This window comes from Pinus tabuliformis, chromosome J, assembly GCF_031772625.1.
Source record: "Pinus tabuliformis cultivar Carrire ecotype Pingquan chromosome J, CPIR1, whole genome shotgun sequence".
NCBI lineage: Eukaryota > Viridiplantae > Streptophyta > Pinopsida > Pinales > Pinaceae > Pinus > Pinus tabuliformis.
The window spans coordinates 1,073,649,803-1,073,669,636 of NC_142295.1; the positions used below are offsets into that span (position 1 = coordinate 1,073,649,803).

At 36.8% G+C, this 19,834-nt stretch overlaps 1 protein-coding gene across 5 annotated transcripts in view; it reads left to right on the forward strand.

The window, feature by feature from the left end:
- Nucleotides 1-11,166, forward strand: part of LOC149230667 (uncharacterized) — a 123,990-nt gene extending 112,824 nt beyond the window's left edge. For 4 of the 5 annotated variants that reach the window (XM_089379040.1, XM_089379038.1, XM_089379039.1 and 1 more), the window contains 2 exons: nt 8,953-9,299; nt 9,384-11,166. In XM_089379040.1, the coding sequence (XP_089235166.1) occupies nt 8,953-9,299; nt 9,384-10,745 (1,709 nt within the window). In that variant the 3' untranslated portion in view covers nt 10,746-11,166. The remainder of the gene's footprint in view (nt 1-8,952; nt 9,300-9,383) is intronic. The other variant, XM_089379042.1, reaches the window with a different exon arrangement.
- Nucleotides 11,167-19,834: the final 8,668 nt, after the last annotated feature.

The following is a 19,834-nucleotide window of genomic DNA, read 5'->3' on the forward strand; positions in this document are numbered from 1 at the left end:
GAGATAGCTTGGTAGAATGGGTTGGTCTTGGCAATGTTGAAAGTAACATCACTCCATAGAAGACACTTACTGACTAGCTTGTTAGATTCCTTCTTTTCCTTTTTTTTAAGTGTCGATTTGATCCCAGGTTGTGCACCAGGTGTGGTTCTAGGAACAAAAAAAGAAGAGAAAGTTGAGGGGTTGGGCCATGTGGGTGTGGAATGTGATGCTGAAGAATCACTCTCACTCCCCCCCACTCTCGAGGGCCCTACAATTTGACTTTTTTACCGCTGCCTTGTTGTCTTTGGCATCATCTTTATCATGTAGTGATTTAATGGCCTTCCACATGATTTCTGGAGTTGAATCTTGGCAAAGTTTTATATTTTGCCCTAAAATTTACCCTAGATGGAATTTTAATTTGTTGACATCCATGCTTGCCACACAACTTGGAAATCAAATATTGTCTATTGAGTGCCTTTGTTGACATCCATGCTTGCCACACAACTTGGAAATCAAATATTGTCTATTGAGTGCCTGCCCCCTCTCAGGGACAAGATTAGTTTCACCATATTCCCGCAAAGGGTCCAAATTCTTTGGCATTTTGTTTGAAACTTTGAACTTGAATTTGAACCTAGGGCACAAAAATAAATTGCCCATCAATTAGAAGTAAATGTAATTGTAATTAATTGTTAATTTAAAATTTTAAATGCCTCTTCTCACTCACTGATGTTAACAGTGAACACACTCAGATTTACTAAACAAGGTTTTGAATTTTTGAAACATGTAGACAATCTAAATGTTTTGATTCAATCTAAACAATGTTTTGATTCAAATTTCAAAGCAACAACAAACCAAAAAAAACTGATAGACAGATTTAAAAAGCAGTTTTTGTTACAAACACTGAGAGAAATTAAAATACATACTTGGCAGCAACAAATCGACACACTGAGTCTCTCACATTGAGCAGTGGACAAAACTCCAAATCCACCCCTTAACACTGGTAAATCTTCTCCTTCTAGGCAGTGGCAAACACCTTCTCTCTCCACAGGGACGAATGTAGAGAGTGAAAAATGAGTGAAAATTTCACCCTTTTCCTCACTTATATGCTACTCGGATAGCTGACACAATTTTTTGGATCAACTCTCGATTTTATCGCGAATTTTATGATAAAATCGTGAATTTTTCATTTACATCGACCAACTTTCTTTCCCATTTCAACCTTGCCATCAAACATGTGAACCAAGCACATGAAGTTTTTTTGCAATTGTGGAAGGTAGAGAACATTATGTAGAAGAAAGTTAGGTAGACCAAGCATTTTGTGCTTGATGGTACCAAGTCTGGATGGCTTTTGTTTTGATTTGTTTGCAAAGTAGACTGCTCCATCTACATTGTCACTGAATTCTTCAAAGAAATCTCTTCGAATGGTCATGTGGCAGTTTGCTCCTGAATCAAGAAACCATGCATCTTTCCATGAAGCAAGTGAAGCATTAAACAAGTCTTCAGTTACTCCAATATTGCAGTGTGCCACATTATAATGTGCGCATTCTACTGCTTTACCTTTCCTTGGATCTGGTGATTTTCCTTTCTCTTCATTCCTTTCATTTCTGATTTTGTTCCAAGAGAGCTTGCATGTGGAAGCATCATGTCCATTTCTGTTGCAGCATATACAGGAAGATCGGTATTTTCTTCTTGGTAATGTCTGCCCCTCTTGCCTCTGTTATTCTTCTTTCTATGTCTTCTTCTGCCACCTCTTCCTCTAGAAGAATCCCGTGCCTGATTCTTCTCTCTCTGTGCAAGGCACACAACTTTTTTAGAAGACTGAGCAATTGTCTTCTTCTTCCAAAAAGCTTTTTCTCTTTCTGCAAACTTCTTGCATCTCCACAAGGGAGTCAAAGGAAATCTCCTTAAGTTTGCCAATAGCTTAGAATGATCCCACATAAATAGAATATGTAGGATATAGTGCCTTGAAGAAAGCTGTGAGAGAAACATCTATTTAAACTTTGGTAGCTTCTGTATCATGCATATTAACTTTGATTTCAGAAGCTAGGGCAAGGGCATCATCATCTTTCATTTCAAGATTGAAGAGTTTGATCATAAGTTGGACTACTTCAAGCTCAGGGTGTGAGTCATACAAGTCTTCCAGCTTTTTTAAAGCTTCAAAGACATTTGTAAATGACTCACCTCTTCATTGACTTGACTGATGCTGTAGTCAAAGCATAGGCCTTGTTGTTCTTTCACCTTCTTAAAAGTTTCAAAGGCATTTGTAATTGGTGCAATGTGATGACTCACCTTTTCATTGACTGACATTGCAATCAAGGCATAGGCCTTGCTGTTCTTATTCTCCCATATGGTGAGCTCTTTGTCAGATTTGGGATTTTCAGGTGGGTTCCCAACTCCTTCATATACTCCTTTCCACAATTCATTGAAAATGAGGGTATGCTTCATCTTTTTGGACCATTCATGGTAGTTCTCTTTGCCAGTGAGACTATTGCAACTATGGAGATGAGTGAATGCATTATTAAATGAAATCCTAAGCTGCTCTTGGATAGTGAAAATTCTTTCACTGATAATCTTTGGTAAAAATATCTTAACAGAGACCTATCATAAAAGTATGTCTTCGAAAAATTAATCAAAATAACCGAGGCTGTCTATCTCAAACAAATTATAGAACGAACATATGCCAAGTTCCAACATATATATCAATGATTTTAAACCACAAGAGCCCAATGCTACTATACACACGTCATCATTATCCTTTAGTCTTCATGCAATTTCCCATAGTTTGAAAATGATAATATAAAACAGTGTGTACGCTTCTTTTACAAAGAGAAATTAAAGAGGCCGCATATTATTGAGAGCCACTTCCCATTCATCTCACACCATGACAAAATGGATTTTCATAAGAATATTGACGAAACCGATTATGCTAAATCTACAGAGGAATGTCATGAAAGTACACAACTACTGATGAAATTTTCTTGTCACTGATGGTTTATATTCTTAATTCACACACTTTTCAGTACCAGTCCACGCCTGAATTTGCTGAGAGCTCGAATCTAGAATCTTGTAAGAGACTGCATGAATTCACAGCATAGGCATGCCCGGAAGGCTCCCTTCACAAAATATACGAGAACATCGTTTAGAATCTTGCAAAATAGGGTTTGTTCTTCTCTGCAAGCATCCTCATAAGAAGCCGTTTGAATAAGAGGCAAGTTAAAGTAATTTTTGAAGTGGCAGGTTATGCAGAAAAAATGAGAAGTCATGTTAACAATGGGACACAACAAGGATACCAACAAATGGACCATTCAATGGACACATAGATTGTGCAATGATCTACGTACACATAGGTGTGGGTATGCAGGCCTGCTAGAACGTTAAGGAGTTGAGTGCATGAGCAATGCGCAGATATGAGGGCGTTAGAGGGTTGATAGAGGGGATAGAGTCGTCAGAAATGAGTTTGCCAACACACAGCTTCTGTTGGTTTGCAGGGACAGGTTTGAGCAGAAAAAAAATGGCAGTAGATGGGGTTTACATGGCAGAGAAATGCTAAAATGGGATACTATTGGAATTCGTATTCCAATGTCTCTTCATCTTCTCATTTTAGTATTTACGATATCTACAATATTTACAATGTTTTCCCAACCCCTAAGGATTAGGTGTCAACACAAATATACAGAAGTTCTCATTTATATAGCATGTAAGGGTGCATATAACCAAAATGGCACTAAATGCAATCCATATTTGAACCAAAAATACATCAACAAACATGCTCTATATGGCATCTCGCACCCAAAAAAATTCAAGCTAAAACAATACCTACATAACATCAAAATCATTCCCTATTTTGGGATAATGGGATTTTGTTTGAATGATGGGTACATTTTTACTAGGGTCGTGATAGAGTTCAACAATCAATGCCACTAAAATCAAGGTACATAGAGGGCTTGGTTCTCTTGATTAACTGTTAGTTCCGTACCCTCACACATGAAAAAATTATCCAATGGATACATTGCAACTCCCAATCCTGAATTCCTAAAATCTGTTAAAATTTTTTGCTGGATTTTGAGTGGGATCCAAAATTCTACATTTTCCATATGAAATTCATTGAGGTTGGAACCATTCTCAAGCATCCCACATTAAAAATTTAAGTAGAAGGATAAAAATGAAAGATAAAGGATAATGTCAATTTTACTTAATTGCTTAGCAATAGTTGGGGTCCATAGGCTTGAATATTAGGCTTCCCCGCTAAAAAATGATTATTTTTTTAAATTGTGAATAGAACATCCTTGGGTGCATTGTACGAAATCAGCTGATTCAGTGAAAAAAGGTTGGTTCAGTACTGAATCAACCTATTTCAATTCTAGAGCTCAAACTGGACTGGTTGGGAGTTCAAATTGATTGGGCCGTCTGGTTCCGATAACATTGTTTTAATTATGATGATTTGCAATCTTGGAAAAACTGCTAGACTTGTGATTAGGCTAGAATCTATGCCTCTCAATTTGTTCCCTAGCAATCCTGGTTTTTTGGATGCCTTTCATCATGGGTAATTCTCTCTCACATGATTCAGTGATTTTGGGCTGTAAATTGTCTTGCTTTGAAAGCTTTTTATCAGGCTGCTCATGCTTTGGAAGTGCTCTCCCTTGAAAAAAAAAATACTCCCTGCCCTCTCAGGTAGCGCTTATGGAGTTCTCCCACGATGCTTCTAGAACATTCGTAGGAGCTTTAAAAACACCCCCCTTAGTGCCTTTGCACGTTGAGGTGAATTTTTGGTGACCGTGTTTTTTCAATTTGTTTGTGGAAACGAAGAGGAGCTTTAAAAACTTTGTTTTAGGCATGCCTAAGGTTCGTTGAGTGGATTAAAACACTAATTCACTCCATTGGCTCTCATTCAATTTCTCAATTTGTTCATCGTTGTTAGGGATTTGAGTGGGATATTTACCAGTTGTTGAGTAGCATATTTGTGAGAGATTTGGAAGGAAGATTGAAGGCTGCCATAGTCACATTCAACCACTATTGGAGAGCTGAAGATGTAGGTTTAAAGCCCACTCTTGTTTGTTTTTAATTTTTTTCCAAGTGTTGTAAACTAGTATATGCAGAATGCTTGAATTTCCTCTTCTCCTATGCTTTCCATTTCTCCTTGTCCATCATTCTATTATCAAAAAGAAGTATTCTCAAGATTATCTTCAAAAGGTGGGATAATTTAAATTCCAGTGAAACATGAATCTCCGATTACTCGCGATTAATCACAAGTCAAACTCTGCTCTTCCCTCAAACGATCTGATTCAACTCTGGGCGAGTCAAACTCACGTTGACTGAGTTTGACTCTTGGTCAACGTGAGTTTGACTTGCGCCTCAATGATTAATTGTGATTTAGGCAACTGAGGTGATTTTCAGCCCTCAACTTGGCGAGCATGGGTTTTAAATTTTAGGGTTCTCGCATTTTTCGTTGTGTGGTTTAGTTAGGTTACGTTGGTCTGTAACTAACTTCTCACAGCTCAGGCCCGCAACTCATACACCGAGAGGTAATAGAGGCATGGTTTCAGTTTTAGTTTACTCTGCGTAATAGAGTTGCAGTGTAATAGAGGCGTAGTGTGCAGTGTGCTCTAGTGTAGCTTAAGCGTGTGCTTTGTCAGAGATTTCAGTAGCAAACCATTATCGTATCATTTCAACAGCAATCAAGAGATTTCAGTTACTGCTTTTTTACTGATTATTATGCAGTATTTTATAAACTTTTAGAAGCAAATGCTTCTGGTTCTATGTAGTCATTGGTTAGGAGTTAGGACTTAGGTCCTTCGGATCATGTTTGGACTCGTAACATATACAAGATACTTATTCATTCATGATATTTTGGACATCTATTGATATTATGCATTGTTTGATCATGGCTTTATTGAATATCAATGAAAAATATATTTTTTAAATTCAATATGTGTATATCTATTTATCGAATTCACTGATTCTTTTTCCTGTTTTTTCCCGATCTGATTAAAACTCTTCGCTCTTTTGCCTCACCGATTTATTGCCGATTCCGAGTCTGGTAACATTGCTAAATACTCTTCTCCATGCCCTAGCATATGCCGTTACACCTAAATATGAGTCTCTGTCTTGGCTGGGCCAACCAACACCTGGGGTGCGTTAGGAGAAAACCACACAGGTCGAGAGGTAAAAAAATAAGTATATGCATGTATTAGGTAAGTGTCCCTGATGAAGAGGAGTGTGCTTAGGTATGGAGCAGGTTGAGCAAATGTACTAGCGAACATGGAGTCTTTCACTAACTTGCATGCCCCTAGCATATGCCCTTACACCTAAATATGATTCTCTGTCTTGGCTGGTCCAACCAATACTTGGGGGTGGGGTTAGGAGAAAACCACACAGGTCCGGAGGTACAAAATAGGTATATACGCCAAGTCAAAGACATTGTTCGGCCATTTGTATGATGTTGTATGATCATATCCATAATAAACATGTGGTCAAAGGGTGGGAAAATCTAAATGCTCTTCTCCATGCCCTAGCATATGCCGTTACACCTAAATATGAGTCTCTGTCTTGGCTGGGCCAACCAACACCTGGGGGTGGGTTAGGAGAAAACCACACAGGTCGAGAGGTAAAAAATAAGTATAGGCATGTATAGGTAGAAAGCATGGTTTATGTGCACTGCAACCTTCCCTTTCTTAATCAAGATCTCCAAATCATGAGTTTTCCCTTTCTTAGTTTTGTAGTTCAAAGATTATCAATGCTGTTCAATAGGATTTAATAATGTTGAAGAGAAGCAATCTAAATGTAGACTAGGTAGAAAGCCTGGTTTCTTAATCAGATCTCCAAATCACGAGTTTTCCATAATTCTTTTAGTTTTGTAGTTCAAAGATTATCAATGCTGTTCAACAGCATTTAAGAATGTTTGGTAACTTATTTTGACTTCTCACAGCCAGAGAAAATTTTAACGATTTCTATGGTGAAGTGTAAATACCTTGGTGAATTTATTAGTGCTTAATATGCAAATTATAAAATGTTTGACCATATTTTTCTAAAATTATTAACTTTGGTGAATTTAATTTTATTAGTCCTTAATATGCAAAGTATGCGAAGTATAAAATGCTTGACCAGATTTTTGTGAAATTATTAAATTCTTTTGAGGATTTTAGTTAGTTTCTATAAAATTTTGGTGATTTTCCTAAAATAATTTTATTGTATAGAATTTGGGCTAATCATTTTTACAAAAAAATGGAAATTGATGATCTTGGCTAATCATTTTTACAAAAAAATGGAAATTGATGATCTTTTCTTGGGAAAAAGTTGAGGCAACTGTTACAAGTGTAACATCTTTGTCATGTAGATATATAATCAGATCAAATTTCAGTTTCTCTTTTGTTCCAAGGTGGCTGTGTTGCCAAATGCAAGTTGAAGTCACTTATATTTGGAGCTATAGAGATTTTGAACTGTTGAAGTCAACTGTGTCTGGAGCTATAGTGTATTTCACCCGTTGAAGTCTTAAAATTTGGCTTTATCGGATGCTGAATTAATTCATCATCTTTCTTAATTTGTAACTAAGAATGTTGACCCTGTTTTAAAGATTGCAGGTGAAGGCATTGAACAGGAGACATAGGGGAAACTCTCTCCCTTCGTATATATATTGGACATAAAAAAACAGTAATTTGGATGATTAATCAGTGAACACATAAACAAGGCAATGCAAGTTGCAGAATTTTAAATTCAAATAAGAGAATCATTGCTTTTATCATCATTAAATGGAAAAACTACTACAATAATACTTCCATATATCATCATCTGGCATGATATAAAATAATCGATACAAAATTCATGCTTTTCGGGGTTGTTATGAAGAATTGCCTGCGTCAGTTAAAAACAGGTGATAGGATGTTATATTTAGACATGCCCTTTTCATTTTCATTCAGATCACACCTGGCAACCAACTCCATGGTTGTATAACCTTTAATCAAGAAAGGTTGCCTACTTCAATTGAAGTTCAATTCATGGTTTTGCTGGTACACGTTATGAAACGTTCAATGAAAAAGATCCAAACCCTTAAATCGCCTTCTGAAATATGATTGATATACACAAACTGAATTTTCTATTTACATTGAATTTAACGAGGTACATTTAAGCAATCAAATGACTGCACGTTGCTCATTAAAGTCGTCGGGTATCTATTTCATAAATGAAGAAATGCGATCAAAGTCTTCTCCATTGCAAGTGGAAGAAACGAAGTCTGCTTATTGTTTTGCTGCTTTTTTTGGGCCGTTATGTGCCATATAGATTCTCTGTCGTGCCTTGTGAGATTGGAGTATGTTTCAATGCCCCCCTTCATAGGTGGTATCCTCAGATCTGCCTCCTTCCACAGAGGACGTCCCTGAGATGGCTCCCTGGCACTTGGGACTAGCTGAAGACGATTTTCTGAGACAGGGAATGTCAGGGTGCCCTTGTGCTGTTCCATGCTGATTGTGATGGCAGGGGCGACCATGATGTATTCCCCTGTTCTTAAATGCAGGCGATGTGTCCTGGACCCTAGGGAAGCAACCCCTTTCCGATGGTTTAAAATAATCTTTGTGCTGGATACATAGGCATATGGGTGTATAGTACCTCTGTTTGTATATAAATTCCGTCTCATTTTCTCATAGTTTTCGTGAATACTGTGATTGCAGTTTTCAATTATTAATTTCTTCAAAGCATAGCCTGTTTAGTTTTGTTTCAAGAGGATTTGTTTTTTTTAATTAAAACTTCATTGAAAAATGTAATCCTATTCTCTTAGAATAGGAACGAACGTAGTTCCCTTTTCATTCAGTCACACTGCAATATTTCCATTCGATGTTTTTCTCCCCCGTTATTTGCTGATACACCAACTGCCAATTGCAAGAAAACATTTTGGCACGAGGAATCAAACTGAATTTTTTTTATTTGTCTTGTGTTTAATGAGTCGTCCGTGATATATAAATCCATACTGTGCTTTGTGAACAGATTTTCGTGGGGAATTTTATTTTTGGGGGGTATTTCGTCGTAGAGGTAACAGCCAATCTGTTTGTAAAGTACAAGAGATTTTGAGCCCGAGTAAACATGTCGGGTCTAATATTGTGCGGGCTGATTCAAGTGTTTCTTCAGTGACAAGGGTGTTTATGTTAGCTGATATGAATAAGCATGGTAGTGGGGAAGAGTGCACAAAAATTGACACGAAAGGTCAGAACGGGAAACAGGACATTGGGTCGCATTATCAGGAATTTCCTCTTGTCTTTCAATCCGCATGCAATAGTGATCTGCCACAACCTTCAGATCATCTACCCGAGAACCAAGGTTTTGAGCGCTTCCAGGTATTATTATAGAATGGTTGTCAGTAACTTCATTTCTGTTATTTGTAAATTTAAGGAAATAATCTGCAATGTAATCTTCTGGAGACTCTTGTAATGCAGGATGAGCCTGACAGGAAATCTGAAGCTGAAAAGGAAATGGTTCCAAAAAGTCGGCCTCGTGTTTATTTATCAAGGGAAGAAAGTAGTTGTGGGAAGCACGCTGATGGGCCTCACAATTCTCATCAATCATCTCTTTTATCTGGCCAAGGTGATCGATCTTCTGGAAGCAAAGAGCACTCAGTTTCTCCGCTTGCACTTGGTAAGAAGAAAGACAATAGGTGTGAGAATTCCATTGGTATTAACAGGAATCGAATCTTCAAGGAAAGCCACATTGACATGCAAACTAGAAGAGAGGAGGAAGTTAAAGAAATTGTGAGAAAACATGCAAAAGTGAGAACAGGAAGGCAACGGGAGAAATGGAATCATAGGCCACGCATAAATTTTAGAACGGGTCAAATGGAGCATCAAAGTAGAACGCATGATGATGTAAATAACAGATATGGTTCTCGATCTCTTTCTCGCTCACACTCCTGCTCTTCTCGTTCTCGGTCCGAGTCTCAGTCACAGTTATACAAGAGATCATGTTCACTTTCAGTAGGCGAACCTTGGTCACCAGATGCTGGGATTGAGGTGCCTTGTCATAGAGTTAACTCCCCTGATTTATGCCTACTACATAAAAGTAGTAGGCATGAAAAACGAGTACTGCAGATAGATTCTTCAAGTGAAGACCAAACTGACGACAGGAAATACAATGTAAAGGGAAGAATTGTCACGGGAGGAGATTATTGCAGAAAAAGTGAAAAAGAGACATCTTCGGAGAAGAGAGTGGAAGGGATGTCCTTGATCGATGTTGGAGAGCAATTTAGCGTTAGATCACCAGAAGGCTCAGCAGCGCAGGACCAGCCGACCAAAGACCAATGGTCATTTACTCCCTTGCAGAATGCAACTGATGAGGCCGCTGAAAAATGCAACGTTTCAGAAGTTTCAAATGCTGCAAGTCTTCTAGATTCTAGAGATAGCATGTGCTCCGGTGAGAATATTCCTCATGAAGTCACAGAGGCTGATTTCTCAGGTGTAGTAAATCCAAGAACTGAACATGTATCAGGGCCTGGAGATCACTACCCTGTGACAGAACGAGACAGTTGGTATGGTGGTTTAAGTTCAGAGCAAACTGATTCTGGACCTGTTCCCTGTCTTGAACTTTTTCCACTTGAGGAAGAGAATCTTGGGGTGGCAAAAAGTGTTGTAAATAACTGGGATATTGACTTGGAACTGGGTCTTGGGAGATCCTCTTCAAAGAAGAGGTTACCCGATTTTGAACCGGCATTTTGTGAAAAATTTAGAACGGATTCCATGGCAGGTAATGAAGCTTTCAGTAATAGATCAATGATAGAATTTACTCTGTGAAAACAGTTTAGGTGTGGGCTCCATATTGAGTCCTTCATTGCCACATTTACAGAAATGATTGTAACGTTGTTAATGTATGCGCCGATGAATTTGAAGTTACGGATAGCACGAAAATGCTAAATCCACCACATTCGGATGGAAATTTCCTCGGCATTTTTGGAAATTCACTTGACATATTTATGACAAGTACGGTTTTTTGGTATTTGATGTGCAGCTTTAGTTGGGATGGAAAATCTCGGTTCTGTAATATATTTCGTGACGACTTGATGCCGTTGGATATTATTGTCCGAGCCTCTATGGCTGGATCATCCAGCCTACCAAGTGTGGCCAAACAGTATCCATTTCGGCATCTGTTGTTTAATACTTATTACAACTTTTGATTAAAAAATGATAAATGCTCTAAATATCGGTTGGAAGTGGATCTAGTATACTCTACTACTGGGTGACAGTATAATGGAGACCATTTTAATGATGAAAGGTCAGCATTGCTTTCGATAAAATATACATAGTTTCGAGGGCACTGGAGAAGAATATGGATTGTGGCTCTTTTGTCATCTTGCCCAAATGCATTAGGTGTTATCCTGGAGCGTTATTTTTCAGAACTCGTACATATCCTGGAAGTCGTGAGCTCCAGCTATTTAGGACTAGAACATGGTTTTGGCAGGAGATGACTGTTTTGGTTTTTCCTTTCCTAGGGTCATATATAAGAGCTCAGTGCTTGGTCAAGTTTCTTATAGCTGTAATATGGTCTCTTTGGTCATTTTTATCTTGTTCAACATACATTAATATACAGAACTCCTATATATCCTACTAACCGTGAGCTCAAGCTATTTTGAACTTAAATATTGCGTCTATGTCAAGGCTTTTATAAGTGTAATTATGGTCTCTTTACACAAAAGTAGTTTTTATTTTATTTATACTACATAAACATACTTGTATTAATGGAAACAAATAATCAAGATACGTCAATGGGACGTGTTAGTAAATAATGGGACCCGTTACTACATAAAATAACACCGTAGATTAATATTTAAAGATAAAGGTATTAGCCATGTGGAATTGCAAGGTTGTCAGTGTAACCTCACCTCGGAGCACCAATCTATCTCAGCACTCAAGAGTAGGGTAAATGGAATGTGGAATTAGAAGGTTGCCATTATAACCTCATTTCTGACCACCAATTTGGGTCATCGTTTTAGGTCGCTGTAGGAGTATAGGGTAAATGTATTCTTAACATGAATAAAAATGAAAAAAAAAGAGTTGGAGTAACCTGAATAAAAATGAAAGAGAGTTGGAAATGAATCTATAGCGGGGCAAGTGATGCAAAAAAAGAAACACTAGGTGCCTTGATCAGGCGATGGAGTCATGGTAATCTTAAAAGAGAAAAACAAGGTTATTGCGGCAAGAGGTAATCTTAAAAGAGAAAAACAAAGGTTATTGCGTCAAGAGGTGCTCCATAGCTGGATAGGGGAGAGATATTATAGTGATACGTTAAATGACTTTTTTTTTTGTTTTGTTTGTTGGTGGGGGAGAGACATTATAGTGGTGTGTTAAATGATGTTTTTTTTGGTTAAATGACATTTTTTTTTGTGGGGGAGAGACATTATAGTGGTGTGTTAAATGATGTTTTTTGTTTTGTTTGTTTGTCTGTTTTTTTTCCTTTCTGAAGAAATGTCTATGCAGTTTCACTCGAAGGGGTCACATTCTGTAGGTTTTATTAGCAGAGCCTAATTTTGAAGGCATCAAGGATCTTATCACATTTTGCTGGCTTATTAATAGAACCGAACCTTGAGGGCATCTAGGAGAATTGACCCTGTGATTTACCATGTGCGAGGTGCTTTAGCGACGGGGACTCAACCAATTGAGCCAACCCTTGGGGCTTAAGTGTTAGATGACATGTTATATTGAAGTTATCGATCAAATTAAACAAATAATAACAATTAAAAAAATATCTTTAGTGTGACTTTTTGGATGTTTTTCCGGTGGGGTTTTTTGGTCTAATTTCTCTAAAATCCAGCAGGAATTTATTGAAATCACAAGCTTGATGAGTAACTCACGCACTATTGAAGTGCTTTAGGTGTTTTTCATGGTGTTGAATTCATACATATAGTCAAAAACGATTTTAAATAACACAAATTAAGATTTCACCTCAAAATTTTCCTTGAAGTGCTTTAGGTGTTTTTCATGGTGTTGAATTCATACATATAGTCAAAAACGATTTTAAATAACACAAATTAAGATTTCACCTCAAAATTTTCCTTCGGATTTTAGCACCGGAAAGTCTAGAAAGTCGCACTAAAGACTACAAAAAAAATAACAATTAAAAAGTAATAAAAATAGATAGTGAAATTGGATCAAATTATTATATTGTAATTTTGTTTTTTTAATAATTTATTATTATTATTTATAATTCATGAAATGCACTTAAAATTTAAATAATAATTATTCATAATTATGATATTCTCATAATTTCATATTTAAATTTATTTAATAAACATAAAAGCTAAATATTTACAATAAATCCACTCTCTTTTTATATATACTAGAGTGGATCCATCTTAATCTTTGATTTACCAAGCATAAAAACTCTTTTTGAATGTAAAACTGAAGTAATTTCCATGTTTTTCAATTAAGTAGATAAAATCTTCATCATTATATAGAGTAATTCTAGAAATTGAATAGGGAGTTACATAACAATTAACAATCACTATTGTAGCATATTAACATAAACTTCTTGATGTAACCTTGTATCGTTTCATGATTTTTTTAACTAAGTTCGTTAATCACATACTTGATGATTTTTGTAAAGAAGCAATATCATTAGAATGACACATCAAACAAACACATCATTGAACACTGATATACCTTGGAAACCCCGTAGGGAAAAACCAACAAATGATTTTATTAAACATTTTGTGAGGGTTAGATAAAGATTTCGGCGTAAATCACATGAGAAGTCATTTGTCATGTGATTTACGCCGAAATCTTTATCTAACCTAATATGGATCACAGAAGCCTAAACTCTATTTTGTGAGGGTGTTCACCCGTCACTAAATCGTTGTAAGGGAGTCCATTCCTCGATCATTGCTCAAAATAAACTTACAAAGAAATATAATCTTAAGTTCAACATAACTAGTTAAAAGCTATTACATTAATCATGATATGATTTTCCCACAAATCTTCGAAAAACATGTTTTTGTAGCTTGGTTCTTCCCATTAGTGGAGTATTCTATAGTTGGCATTCCTTCAATTTGCATGGGCCACTAGTTTTTTGCTTGCCATAATGTTAAAGATATTCCGTTCTTCGCATGAATTACAATCTTTTTCCGCAATCACTATTGTCAGCGAACTCTGACATCCAAATAATAAATATTTACTAGTTATGCTTCAAACATATTTTCATGTGCATAATTAAAACACATACAAGTATCGAGACTTGCTTCTTTATTAACATTGCATATGCATTAATAAAAGGTACATAACCACCAAAACATGTATGTTTATCTTTACAGATGTATGACTCTGACACATGTCGGCCTGTCCATAACTTACATGTATAAGGTAAAATACCTAAAGATTATGAAGGCATGCTCACTTATCTCTCCTTCACATGTACCATGAAAAAGAGAAGTATTTACATCCTACATAAACACTACAACTTCTATTATATTCTTTGCATAAGAATGCTTTCTTTTCCAAAAGAATGAACCACCACATGCACATATATATTTTAAAGGAAACTTAGCACAATAGTTGTTATCTGTGTGCATGCAAATTTTGAAAAGAATCTTTTCCAAAAGAAAGCTAATACAATAGTTAATATTCATGCATGCTACATGATCTTTTCCAAAAGAAAGCTAACATGCAAACACATGCTTCTTTTCCAAAAGAATCATGTCCAAAGAAAGCTAATACAATAGCTATTATTCATGCATGGAACTACATGTTCTTTTCCAAGAGAAAACTAACATGAAAATACATGTTTCTTTTCCGAAAGAAAGCCATCATAATAGTTATAATTTCTTTTATGCAAATACATAATCTTTGCAAAAGACGCTGACACAATAGTTATTATTTTTTTGCGTATGAACAATTTTTTTCAAGAAGTCTAACACAACAACCATTACCTCTGTGCAAATAAACACATGCTCTTTTCCAAGAATGCTAACACAATAGCTGATCTTTTGATGTATATAAACTCATTTTCTCTTCAAGAAAACTAACATGTTGGCTATTGATTTTGCAAATGCGTGTTTCTCTTCTTCCAAGATACATGATACCATAGCCATAGCCATTCTTCTTGGGCATACATTTTTTTTTTCTCAAGAATCCTAATAGCTATTCTTTTTTGCTTATAAATACAATTTTTTTTTCAAGAATTTATCTTAATAACTATTTTTTTATGCATATAATACACATCCCTTTTCAAGAATTCTAATAGCTATTGTTTTGTAGCTATAAATACCTATTTCTTTTCCAAGAACTGTATCCATTCTTTTTGCATATAATACATCTCTTTTTTAGTTTTTGCTTTATATCAAGAAACCAGTGAAATAGCTGTTGTGCATATGAGGGCATTCTTTTTCAAGAACACTATCATAATAGCTAGAACATTACTTAGTTTCTGCACAATAATTCATGGAGAGTTTTCTTTACAAGTTTTAATATAGGTAACACATATTTCAATAAACTGGCTCGACTAACCTTCTTCCCTCTGATGTACCCCACCTTCCCTCCGACGTGTATTTCAATAAAATCCCATAGAAAGTGGATCATCTTCCAACTCTCCAAGTACGCAGAGCATGAAATCGATGAGTGGAACACTTGGGAATGATCACTAGAAAACACAGGTCTACTCACAAGAATTCAATTGACTCTCGTCTTTGAAGACACGATATCCCTGGTTAGAAAATCCTTAGTGTTAGATACAATTTGGAAACCCACACGTCTTTATCACTCGTTGTTGACGGGTTGCATCATTGTGTAGGTGGAATTGAATATAATGACAGGTGTAAACTCTGAGTAAGAATAGTAATGCCAGTCTCAACTTAGACAACAAGAATTTAACATTGACTCTCTGAATTTAAAGTGTATTCATTTGATTCTTGTATGCTTATTGTTTTGGAGTGACATACAAATAGCCAAATGTTTTTTGTATTCCCCTGCATTGGAAGGTTGATAATGGATCTTATGGTAAAAAATGCAAGGTAAAATGTTATTATCTTTTGTTATTAATGGATAATAAGGTAAATTCAAATTGTTTGAAAATCTTAACGAATTCTTGATGTTAAATATATAATTAAATAATATTTTATGAACATTGAATAGGGATATTGCAATGGATCTATTCTAGTTTTGAGCAACATACTAATTAATAAAATGTTTTGTTTTGTTTTTTTTTGAAGAACGAGTATTTTTTCATTGAATCTGCGCTAGGTCGTTGTAAAAACTCGAGAGATTTACAATGCGAGAGAAATTCTGGACCTCCTATCTAACATTTGCAGTCTGTATCAGTGTCTAGGTTACATCCAATACTATAATATTTCCTAGTACTCTTATTCTACTATTAGTATATATCCGTCAAAATTGGGACAAAAGAACTATGCAAATAAACTCAATCATCCCTTAACTAACTTAACCAAGAGGGGCCACTAGAAGGTTCAAAACAAATCCCTGACTCACATCTGCCTTGGGGTTGTTCAAACTGTTCTTCTGCAGTTGAATATTTACCATAGTGCTGCTAAGTGCCTCCACTTTGTCCTCCAAATGAGAGATCCTTTGACGCTGACTTTCCATGGTATCCAGTTCGTCGCTCTTTGAGGTGCTCTACTGATGGAGCATCACCTGCAAATCATATATCTTAGCGCTCATCTCTGCAAGTTCCAGTTTGCAATGCTCACAGCCATTGAGGGCCTAAGGGCCAAAATCTGATGGGTCACCCACTGTTTTGATCTTTTTGCGTTCCCTTCTCGAGCCACGTCTAGTGTGCTGTTGTCGACGACCCCATGTTCCAGACGCCATGTCAATCAGAGCCCTTTGGAGAAGAAAGCTACTAACACGAGTGAGTAGTTTGTGAACTCTAACAGTGCAAGGGATAACCACTACTCTTGAAGAGAAATTGTCACTATACCATAGACACCTTACTATATGGAGAGTTTGACATGACAACATTACCTATGAGGCGAAGCCCGCTGAGCCCCACAAAGTTGCACTGCGGGGTGTAATTTGCTGTAGTAAACCCTCTGCCTTCCTGAGGGCACTACTCCTTTGAGCCCAACAACCTACCACCACTTTGCCAACAACTTAGAACCAAACTTTTCCCAATCCTTTAGAATAATGCAAGCTATGTAATCTGTTGCCAATTTATTCCAATCGCCCGTCAGGAAGGATGTGCGAGGTTGAGTTGTATTTGCGAAATTACCAGGGTTTCAATGCAAAGTCATCATTATTCTGTTGCATGAAATGACGCCTACTCCATTCATCTTGACCTTCATATGAACTTCCCGTCTAATCCTTGCTTGAGCGGTTAAATGCTACATATTGGTTAAGTTGCAACACACTAGGTACAACTTATTTCACCTTATGTGAATCTTGAATAGTGAGGCTGCGACTTGAATTAACACACTTGCATGCATCTGAAACCATTGAGTTGCCATGTTGAGCCTGCTAATGGCTCCCAACGCCATTGAGCACATAAGATCCATCATGGGACAATAATTAAACTTTATGCTGAAATGATCTTGCAGGTATAGTAGATGCTTAGGGAGTGATAGGCACGAGGGAGATATCAAAGGTAAGGAGAATGGATTTCAATTTGAGATAGGTACTGTTATGAACAGAAGAGTAATGATGGCTAAGCATAGTTAACATCAAGGGAAAGGGATTCGGTCTACATCACCATTTATGTAAATTTTACCCTCATCTAGCAAAAAAGCCTTATTGGCCATTTGGTCCGCATCTGCATTGAGAGTCCTTAGAATGTTGAAGAATTGCGAGGAAGAGAATGAGGGTAAGATACCTTTGATTCGATGAAGTAACAAACTTAGCACATTGTCTCTAGGAAGGGGGTCTGTTTTCAAGAGTTGGATTACAAGAAATAAGTCCCCCAAGATAATGATGTCCTTGATCTCTGTTTTTTGGCTAACAAACGACCCAAATAGAGTCCGTAAGCTTTTGTCTGGTTGTTGGTTTTCCTACCCAAACCCCAAACATACTTATCAACAATTATGCCTTTGGGATTAGAGAGAATCTCTCCCCCTCCTGCCACCCTTAACTAATAAAATGTTTTAACCATACGAGAACATTCTTTTTCTTTTTCAAAAACACTATCATAATAGCTAGACCATTACTTAGCTTCTGCGCACAATAATTCATGGAGAGTTCTTTTTACGGGTTTTAATATAGGTAACACATACTTCAATAAAACTGGCTCAACTAACCTTCTTCCCTCTAATATACCCTACCTTCCCTCCAACATGTACTTCAATCAAATCCCATAGAAAGTGGATCATCTTCCAAATCTTTAAGTGCGCAACGCATGAAATCGATGAGCGGAACACGTGGGAACAATCACTAGAAAACACATGGCTACTCACATGAATTCAATCGACTCTCGTCTTTGAAGACGCGATATCCATTGTTAGAAAATCCTCAGTGTTAGATACAATTTGGAAACCCACATGTCTTTATAACTCGTTATTGACAGGTCGCATCACTGTGCAGGGGGAGTTGAATAGAATTACATGTGTAAACTCTGAGTAAGAATAGTAATGCTAACCTCAACTTAGACAACACGAATTTAACATTGACTATCTGAATTTAAAGTGTATTCATTTGATTCTTGTATGCTTATTGTTTTGGAGTGGCATAAAAATAACCAAATGGTTTTTTCGTATTCCCTTGCACTCGAAGGTTGATATTGGATCATATGGTAAATTAAAAAACGTAAGATAAACTATTATTACCTTTTTTTATTAATGGATCATAAGGTAAATTCAAACTGTTTGAAAACCTTAACAAATTCTTGATATTAAATATATAATAAAATTATATTTTATGAATGTTGAATAGGGATATTGCGATGGATCTATATTAGTTTTGAGCAACACACTAATTAATAACATGTTTTTTTTTAAAGAATGAGTATTTTTCATTAAATCCACTGGTCGCTACAAAAAACCGAGAGATTTACAACGCGAGAGAAATTCTGGACCTCCTATCTAACATGTGCAGGTTGTATCAATGTCCAGGTTACACCCAAAACTATAAGACTATCAATACTCTTATTGTACTATTAGTATATATTCGACAAAATTGGGACAAAAGAACTATGCATTTAAACTCAATCATCCCTTAACTAAAGCAAGGGGGTCCACTGGAAGGTTCAAATCAAATTCTCGACTCATATCTGCCTTGGGGTTGTTCAACTCGTTCTTTTGCAATTGACTATTTGCCACAGTGTTGCGAAGTGCCTCCACTTTGTCCTCCAATTGAGAGATCCTTTGACACTGACTTTCCATGGTATCCAATGTGTTGCTCTTTGAGGTGCTCTATTGATGGAGCATCACCTGCAAGTCATATATCTCAGGGCTCATCTCTGTAAGTTCTAGTTTGCAATGCTCACAGGCATCAAGGGCCCAAGGGCCAAAATTCGATGGGTCACCCATTGTTTTGATCTTTTTGCATTCCCTTCCCGAGCCACGTCCAGTGCGCTGTTGTCGACGACCCCATGTCAACAAGAGCCCTTTGGAGAAGAAATCTACTAACACGAGCGGGTAGTATGTGCACTCTAACACTGCAAGGGATAACCACTACTCCTGAAGAGAAATTGTCACTATACCACGAACACCTTTTTGCTGCTGTAATTGAAATTTGATTTGCTGAAAATCTTGGCTATAGTTTGGGAAGGCATGAGAAGTCGTGGCCGAGCCTGAAGTAATGTGTCCCAAGGCTTTAACTAGGAGGCTCTTCAACATCCAATACAAGTGAACAACTTGCTTGTACTAAGAAGTACGACCCCGAGAATGCCCCGGGTCAGGCACTAGGGTCTGCCATTCATCCAATTCAAGGTCCAAAATTTATGCTTTCTCATT